The sequence below is a fragment of the Erigeron canadensis genome, chromosome 9 (assembly GCF_010389155.1).
Source record: "Erigeron canadensis isolate Cc75 chromosome 9, C_canadensis_v1, whole genome shotgun sequence".
NCBI lineage: Eukaryota > Viridiplantae > Streptophyta > Magnoliopsida > Asterales > Asteraceae > Erigeron > Erigeron canadensis.
Window position 1 is genome coordinate 889709 of NC_057769.1, and position 10308 is coordinate 900016.

General features: G+C 31.4%; 1 protein-coding gene across 1 annotated transcript; it reads left to right on the plus strand.

Annotated features, from left to right (window-relative positions):
* Positions 1-4234: 4234 nt before the first annotated feature.
* Positions 4235-7796, plus strand: LOC122582459 (F-box protein At2g26850-like). Its single transcript, XM_043754850.1, has 5 exons — positions 4235-4881; positions 5195-5274; positions 5595-5767; positions 6134-6208; positions 7405-7796. Exons 1-5 carry the CDS (start codon positions 4273-4275, stop codon positions 7590-7592), a joined length of 1125 nt encoding a protein of 374 aa, XP_043610785.1. The 5' UTR covers positions 4235-4272; the 3' UTR covers positions 7593-7796.
* The last annotated feature ends 2512 nt before the right edge of the window (positions 7797-10308 follow it).

Genomic DNA, 10308 nt, shown 5'->3' on the forward strand with positions numbered 1-10308 from the left:
TATAGATATTCTATACGAAAACAAGTGGTAAAAATTAACCACTTAGTCGGAAATGTTTCATGTCAAACATAACTACTTAGTATCCTTTTACCCTTCAACATCATATATAGTCACTAGCTAGCTAGTAATATTAAATGTTGTACGTAAGTATATATCTAACATGTTGAGGTTGACATTAAGACCTGACACGTTGTGTCATTCTTCTTATAATTTCACATGGCATTATTACTTTTCTCACTACATTACAAGTGTATATTTATTTTAATTTTCTCTTTTTGAATAAGTCTTTGTCATGAATTCTTAGATAATTAGAGGCTTGGACATGGGCATGAAAAATAAATTAGGTGAACTTTATTTTGGAGCAAATAGTATTTTTCTTTTTAAAAGTTTTGGATGAGCAAATAGTTAGGTAAACTAATTAAATAGAGAATTGATGGGCCGAATGCCATTTATACATTCTCAACAACCTTGGCATACCATATAATTGCCTATATCCACATCTTCCCGAAGTGTTACTCGTATCTTTTTTTTTAGAACGGGAAAAATTTATTAGAAAATGTAACTAGCAAGATACTAGTCACAAAAAGTTAAGAATACACTTACACTTCAAATCTAGATATCTCAATGCAACTTAATCTAGACCCTTCCCAAAATATTAACTGCGAGGATTATAAAAGGAGTGAAAAACAAACTCCCAACCAACGAAGATTAAACCACCGGTTTTCACTTCGTAGTGTTTTTGGTGTAATCCCAACCATGCTTAGGGACCGACCGAAAAAATAAAGACAAGAATTTACAAGTCAACAAGATTTCGGTCCAACAAATACTATAACAATACGTGAACATACCTTATAGATGAAGATGAAGATGAACATACCTTATAGATGAGGAGATTAGACAGGTACGGCGAAGTAAATTAAATTAGCTGGTTTCAATGAATTGACTTGCTTGAAATTAAAATAACCAACCATGCTCTAATGTTTTGATATCATCACAACATGTATGATGTATCATGTGGCCGTAAAAATTATTCCAGAAATGCATCACTATATCGGGATACAAAGTACTACCTATACATCCATCACACTCAAGGCATGTATATCATTTTTTTGATGGTGAATTGTACCAAAATGAAGTCGTTTTCTGAGGTTGTGGTGGATGTGACTCCCTATAGTAGGCTAAGAGGAGTGGGACTACTTTTCTTGAAGGAAACTTGCGTCATGTCACTAAGTGGGTTGTCCTTTAAAATTGGGAGAGTGAGGCTACTTGCAAAGAGTGGAGGACTTTTGCCATGTGTCCTACTAATAATTGCTTCTTCTTTTTTTTTTTTTCCTTTTTAATTCACTTCCATATTTTTTTTAACAAAATAGCATCTTATATGTAAAGCAAAAAGAAATACATTGTATCAAATTGCAATCCATTAGAATCCGTTACATAAATTCACCGATTTTATATGTAAATATATTAATAACAGAGGGGGGAAAAACTAACATGTATTCATAGTAAAGGGGTAACTAAAAATTGATTTATCTTTAAACCCACTTGACTTTTTACCTTCAACAAAGTCCACCTGCAACAAAAAATAGTATACTGAATACTCAAACATATATATTCAATTAAAAAAAAAAAAATCAAAACAACTAAAATAAATAAAGTGAGAATAAAACAAACATTGAAAATTGAAAAAGTAAAGTGAGTTTGCGTGATAAAAATCGATCAGTGAAGGGGGAATTTTGCTGGATCGCCTCAAGGGGCCAATGTAGCCAGGGATGGCAACGGCGAACAGGGGAGAATCGTCCCACTCCCCTCGGTCTAAAGTTGTGGATTTGTTATATCGCCATATCTTATCTTAAGAACGTACCAACATGATTTTTTTATATACCAATGACAAAAATTTAAAATGTGGCAAGCATAAACTAAAATTTTTGTGAATTTCAAGATTCCCATCTCAACATACTAAATACTATATATATATATATATATATATATATATAGGGGATGAGAATATAAGGTTGTCGGGTATCTAAGCTTAGGTGTGGAACACTCGCATATTGTTTTTTTAATCCATAAAAATCATGGAGGCCCATGCATTTATTCATTAAAAAAGAATTAATAAAATATTAGTATGTGAGGGGTTCTACACCTAAACTTAGGTTCCGGACAGCCTTATATTCCCTTTTCCCAATATAAGACTGTCCGGAACCTAAGTTTAGGTGTGAAACCCCTCACATACTAATATTTTATTATTTTTTGTGTAATGAATAAATGCATGGGCCCCCATGATTCTTATGGATTAAAAAGATAATATGTGGGTTTTGGTTCTCTGTGAATAAAGTTAAATTTTCAAAAAAAAAAAAAAACAAACACAATATGTAAGTGTTCCACATCCAAGCTTAAATACCCGATAACCTTATATCCTCATCCCCATATATATATCACTTTCATTTCCAATCCTTCGTTCTCATATCCTCCAGCCATGCACACCGTAAGTAAAAGAAACAAAATAAAATGATACTCAATAATTAACACTGTCAAAACAATGATAAATTTTAATTACATATACAGTAATATATACTTTTATCTCATAATAACAACTACTAAGATTTATATAAACATAATGTAATAAGCATGTAAGAAGTCTTTAAGATTACATTTGTAACCCGTTATCTTAATTAAGATTATTAACTCGCTTTAAAATATGTGGTCATTTTCCATGTATTAATTTAAGATTATATTTGTAATCCAACATCTTTAGGAAGACAAGCAAACACTTACCTAGATTGGTGGGTAAGCCAAAATACCAAATTCCTTTTCTTTGTTTTTGTTTATTTAATTCGAATTTAGAATACGATGTTTTACCACTTTTATACGTCACACTGTCTAGGTGACACTGATGATTTGTGTGCAAAATATTATCTATACATTATTACGGAGTAAATAAATTTAGATTTTTGGACATAATCCAAAAAAGAAACCTTATTAAACTGATTACTATAAAGTTAGACAAAGAAACAAATTGTTTCGTTGTTTTTATCACAAAGGTAGCGTTGTAACTACCAACAAATAAATTTTGTGAATTGTGGTAAACTTCTATTTCTTGGCCAACTCCGTCCATTCTCTTATTTTGTTATTTATTATTTGTAATTTATTGGATAACCACCTTTTGTTTTCCTAACAACATCTTAGTTAAATAAAAAAATATTATTACACATATCTAAAGAGAAATAATACATCTTTCTTATTAACTTTTTAAAAAATTATTTAACTTATAAGATCATAACATGTGACAAGTTAAGTAATAAGATTAAAAAAAAAAAAGTCAGTGAAATTCACATACCATGCTTTGGTGATTTTAGAAAAGAGAAATGGTATATGTTTCTAAAATTTAGACTAAAAATCTTTTTTTTTTTGAATAATGACTAAAAATTTTCTTAAAACCATAAGATTACAACTACATGTGAATTTTACTAATTCTTTTTTCCAATTTTATCTCTTAATTTTGCCACTTGTTATTATCTTATGATTATGATGATTTTTAGACTATTATTAGGAAATTAATCATTTTCTTTTAAGAAGATATATCATGTTTTGTTACATACATTTTAATTTAATATTTTTTAATCTAATATAAATGATGACAATATAAAATTACATATTAGTATGAGAGATTGAGGACAAAATGTCATTTAAGAAGACCTTAAAAATGTTTAAGGTGAATATATTTTTTAGGGTTAAGTAACTAACTATAATCAAATGTTTATAGTAAGAATAAATTAAGATTTTGGACATTGTATGTTAACAACTTGATAAATCAAAGTCAGGTAATATGAAATACATGGCAACCATTTGAACCGTCATGTGTAAGTTTTTTAATTGGTTGGTTCATGATTTGAATATTTATACCATATTCTTAACACACAATATCTAGTCTAGTTATTTGCATCATAGACATTTGATCATAAATCTAATACTTATTTGCATCATAGAAATTTGATCATAATTAATTAGATATGGATGCACTTAAACCATTTTTTTAATTACAGTAAACCATTTCGGTGATTTTCTAAAAATTTTGGTTCATTTCAAGTTAAAGTAAATCCAAAATGATGATGATGTGTCCTTCTTTCTGCTGTGAAGTCATGTGACACTGAGATTCTGAGACTTCAGACTTAGGTGTATATATATCTATAGTTACAACATTCTCACCAAAATATTCATTCATCTCTCTATCTCTCTCTCATCTTCTTTCTCTCTCTCAACTTCTTCATAAAAATGCTTTTATTTCTTGTGTCCTGTCTCTCTTTCATCATTCTCTCAAAATTTTCTTTCTTCAAAAAACTCCCAATTTGGAATCTTGATATGGGCCTTTCTTCATTTCAATCTTTCTTGAAAACCCATTTGAAAAGAAGCAAAAAAAATAGTGTCATCACTTCAAAGCTTGAAACTTTAGACCAAAACACCAAGAAAGATAGTACTAGTAATATTTGTTTATTGGACTTGCCTGATTTGCCCTTGGAATGCATTCTTGAAAAGCTTTCACCTAGTGGGCTAACAAATATGTCCAGGGTATGCAAGTCTTTTAGGACTATGTGTACACAAGACCATTTATGGGAAAAACATCTGAACCAAAAATGGGGCAAGTTTTTGGTTGGTGATTCTGTTTTTAATGAATGGAAAGCTTATATTGATACAAAAAAGCAGCACAATTTCTCAAATGCAAAAGGGTATTTTGGGCTTTTCACATCTGGTTTTTGGTGCAAGAAAAATGTGAAATTGACTAGTGCTGATAATGTAAGCTTGCCTGTTGATTCAATAATGTCTTGGTATCTTTCACTTGAAAGTGGCAAGTTTTCTTTCCCTGTTCAAGTTTACAACAGAGAGGTAATTTACAAGTACCAATCAGCCCATATATATGCACTTTGACTTTTTAATGGTCAAACATAGAACTTCTAAATTGAGATATTGATATAATTTTTGTACTAAATTTTAAATTTTTTCTAGTGATATGGTATTACTAGTGTAAGTTCCATTCTGGGCAACATTTGTTTTATTTAGAAAAGTTACCAAAATTATATTTGTTTTGAACTTGAAAGTTAAGTACCTTGACTACTTAAAGTCAAAGATTTTATGATTTACTTAGTTGTGATGTCATACTTATCTGGATAATTATTAACAACTAGTGTTTGGAATGCAGAATGGGAATGTTGGGTTTTTGCTGTCTTGTTATGATGCAAAAGTTAGTTATAATTCACACACAGACAGTTTCAATGCCAGGTAAAATAGAAGCTCCAAGATTTTGTTCATTTCCAATTATATTATGCATATAAAAATCAAGCTTTTGTTCATTTCCATTGCATTTTGCAATATATATCATTAATTTTATACATTCCCAAATATATCATGCATATGATTTCAGAACTTTATTCATGCCCAATTCAAAGTTTTGTTCATTTCAAGAATAGTTTGCTGTAAAATTTGAAACTTACTTTTAATCTAACTGTAAATTTTTACCGGCTATATATGGTTAAAAGTTCAACTAAGTAAAAGTTTAAAAAAAGTTGGCAAGAAATTTAATGATGTTGGCGGTTGTGTAGGTATACAGCACAAGGTAGGCCAACTACAGAGGAAAATATTAAATGGGAAAGGCTAAGATCACCAGCAGTTAATGCATCACCATATGATCTTCATGTGTCTGATTGCTTGACTGATTTACATCCAGGAGATCACTTTGAGATTCAGTGGAGGAAATCTAAAGAGTTTCCTTATGGTTGGTTTTTTTTTTTTAAATTTACTTGATATTGTAATTTGAATATATGTTATTGTTATGGTCTTATGACTGATGATTAGTACACCAATAATGTGCATCTAGTATCTATGTGTATATATGTATAATAGTAGATGTTTATACAAGTGACACGGGTTCAATCCTAAGTGTTCCGCCCCTCACACGAGTGATGTGGGTTCAATCCTATCCGAGGAAATATTGCAAAGACGGTTGGACTGCGACAATGAGCCACAAAATGGCTCCTCCGTCCTTGGATCACCCTTGTCCAAGGGAAAACCTTAAAATAGAAAAGAAATGTTTATACATTGGGCTTAATTTGTTTATGTTTTTTTTTTTAATGTGTTTCAGGCTGGTGGTATGGTGTTGTTGGCCACTTAGAATCATGTGATGGAAACAAACTTTATTGCCAATGTCATCGTAGTGGTGAGTAGTCACAACTTTCTCGATGTATTTTTTAATAAATTCATACAAGAAAGGTACTTTTATGTTCATACTTCATATTGCGTCTAGAACTAGAAGGTCGCGGGTTCTAGTCACAGTATTCATGTCTTGGTACAAACGCTAGGAAAAAGACACGTAAAATCCATGGACCTTGGTGCACCAGGGTCATTTCGTGACTTGGATATTACTTTAGGTGCCATTTTAAAGATTTGGTGCTTTCCAAATCTTATACATAAGCAAAATATATTATAGTATGGATGTGGTGCTCTCCTTTTGTTGTCACCAACAATTATGTGCACACTTGATTTTTACTTTAACATAGAAAAGCCAATAAACTAGGAACTTATTTGATTTTTTTATGATCAGATGTACACTTTATCCTCATTTGAGCATCTTCTTATCTTTAAAATTGTCCTATAAGCGCAATATGTTTCTTCCATTACAACATATAAAAAGTGTTAACATATAAAAAAGTCTCGCTTCTCGTACTGAATCATGGAACGTGTGTTCGAAATTAAGTCTATAATAGGTTCTTGTTGGCCCGAATCTTGACTACAACAAGAAGGCAGAACAAGTGTCTTTGAAAGTTGACCTTTTCTTTTTTTTTGACTTTCAAGTTAGATCTACTGGTAAGTTTTAGGTGACCAATATGGGTAGACTGCACCATCACCAAATCAAAAAACAGGAAAAACCCGAGTTGATGATGTATGGGGAAAATTTTTGAAATTTGGAAATGATCTAATGTGGAGTCTGATAAATCTGAGCCCATGTCATAGCAAAAGAGTTTGACAACTTCCATTTTTGGTTTGGTTTTCTGTGTATTAGACTAGGTGTCAACTTCGGCCCATTTAGAAACAACTGGTTCAGTTTGCGTTGTGTTTTATTCGTGCTGGTTCAATGAGCTAGGAGAAAAACAATTATTTGGAAAAAATGGGTTAGAAGTCTTCCAAAGTGAATTCAAATGCCTAATATCTCCAAACAAGTTAGATTATTATTGTACTCATATTCGACATACTAATTAATTATAATGTGAAAAGTAAAATAAACAGTCCAGTCCGTGTACAACTTTTTTTTACCCATTTTGACCCAATCTGCTTTTCATATTCGACATATCATGCTGTTGTGTTTAGATTTCTGTTTGGTGCAACTACAATTATGACACATTTTCTTGACAACAGACACAGCAATATTGGAGTTTAAGCAATACAAACTGGGATCAAGATGGAGGGAAGTGGTGATAGACCGAAAGGACCATCGAGAAGTAGGCAATGAAGCCGGTGGGTTTTATGCAGGCATCAGGAAACTTTACAATGACATCGAGATCTCTATGTGGAAGAGCCTTTGGCCAACTCAGCCATTAGAGTAACGTAACTCGGAACCCCATCAAGAGAGTGAAGAGACTGTTCTGAAATGTAAATAGAAGGTTTAGGCATTTATGAGAGAAAACTTGACATCAGATTTAGAAACATAGTTGGTAGTATCTTGATGAACAAAATGCTGGTACCATTGTACAAAATCAGTTAGGCTATGTGTATAATTGATTATATGTGAGCTTATCCATATCTATATATATCCGTGTCTATATGGTACTTTAGTATCTATTAAATGAATGATGTTAGTCTATATGAATGTCATTAACTTTCGAAAAATGGGATGTGATTTGTATATCATCAGTTTTACAAGATACTGAGTAATTTGTTCAGACATTTTTGACCTGATTTGATTTGATATGATTTATTATCTTTTAAACTTTATGTTAATTCAATATAAGTGCTAGGGTTACAATCAACGCAAAACTTCAAGACGAACACATTATTGTTATCCAGATACTTGACATATCACCAAGCACTTTGTGACCAAAAGTGGTGTACACATAGTCATCACTTTAGACCAGCCAACCAAGGAACATGTACATAATCAAGTGTCCACTTTATCCTGTTTTGGTTGTGGAAAGCATATACGAGTATATATTTATATGATTATATCTATTACATGACACCATTAATTAAACCATCTTATAAACTTGTCATCCCTTGCATTTGACACATCGACAGTATGATATATATATACATATGTCCTAGTGATCTTTTTGAGTGTCTCTTTGACATCCACATATGGACATATCTTGTCTTCCCCCTCTTTGCAACTTTTCAAGAGAATAAAGATACAATGCACTAGAAAAAATGTTGCCAAATGTCCAAAATTTGTCCCAAAATGTCGTATGTGACCCCAAGCTGGCTTTTGTCTCCAAAAGATTGCTCGACATGGATTATAAAATAGACAAAAATTAACATGGCTTGACTTTTGTGCTCGGGATACGGTCGCGAGTGGGTCCAAGTTTTCAGGGGAAGTTTCCTGCCGATGAGCGCTTCATCGATCACCAAGATACGGATGGATGATAAGAATCTGTGTGAATGATAGCCATGGTGGTGCACCAAATCCATTCCCTAGTGATCAGATATTTGAACCTTTATTACCAAAAATAAAAATAAAAAATGTCTTACCCATAAACATCAAAATATCATATATGCTTTAATAACATGTGAAATGTTAATTTGAAAACTGAAATTTCGATGAAAATAAAAAAACTGGCTAAAACACATTGTGATTTAAATCTAATACAATGTGTTTTAATTGTGTTTTTTAAAAACACAATGTGTCAATCTAAAAACATATTGTGTTAAGTTTTAAATCACAATGTGTTTTAGCTAGCGCGTGAAAATCATAAAATTGTTCAAACACACTGTGATATAAACTTAACATGATGTGTTTTTTAAAAGAAAATTACTACACATTGTACATGTTGTATTCTAATCACATTGTGTTTTTGACTAGTTTTTTAGTATTCATGAAAATTTTAATTTTCAAATGATCAAAACCCTTAATACCATTATAAATGATGTATTAAAAACTTATATTTTAGACATGTATGATATTTTGTGGTTTATAATGGGCAAAGGTGTAGTGCCAAGAAACTACAAATTGATAAGTTTTGGTGGACTTTTCAACCAATCCGGAAGTGTTATGTGTCCTCTTGATTTTTTTGCCAAAAGTTGCCAAATGTAAAGATGTAGTGTAAAAAATGCCAAGTGAGCAAACGGTCAAAATAGCACGTGGTCAAAGGCTCCCAACGTTCATTTGCATTGGCTCCTATAGTCCGATATTACTTGTTGATGCTCCTTGCCAATTTTTGCCGTGTAGATGCCGTTAGGGAACCGATTTGCCGAATTCTACCGAGGAAGGAACCGAAGAAAGAAACCGACTACACCCTTGTCCAAATGGGATGTTATACGCTTTAAACATAATTATATTTATTTCGATAGATGAACTTGTTCCCTTGACATCGAATTTGATAAATGTGTAGACATTTTGTCATCATTAGTTGAAAAATCAAGAGAGAAATATTCCAATATACCATCAACACCAAAAGAAAAAATACAAACACTTTTTCACTAACAATGTTATTGTTATGCTGACTTGTTCTTGACTAAACATTGAAAATAAAGTTATAACTTTTTGTGTCATTAACAATCATTGCAGTTGGAATGATTCTAGGAGTTTCTAAACTCATAATATAAAAAGTTATGCTACACTAATTGAATCATTTATATACAAATTTATATTATATATATGAAAATGATAAGTAGATTTGTACTTCTTTTTTTTTAGAAAAACAAACTACATTCGTCACAAATGCCACACATATATATTTACAACGAGACAGGTACCCGCACAATGTGGCGGTGGCGGCAACGGGCGGTGCTAGTGGCGGTGGTGTTAATGATGTGATTATTAATCTTAAAGTAATAGATGTAAATGGTAATGTAGTTATTTTATGATTAAGAGATGTATATTTTGTAAAATATGGGTGTAAAATATGTTAAGAATATATTGGATAGATTTAGTTTGTGAGTTAGAAATGTGTTGAAAATTAAGGTTAGTTTGTTTATTAATATAGTATAGATATAGATTTAGGAATAAAGAGTTTGGTGATAGTGTAAATTAAAAGGGTAAAATAAGAATTTTAAAGGTAGAGTGTTTAATTTGGGAGAGGGATAGTTTGTTTATATAGGGAGTATAGA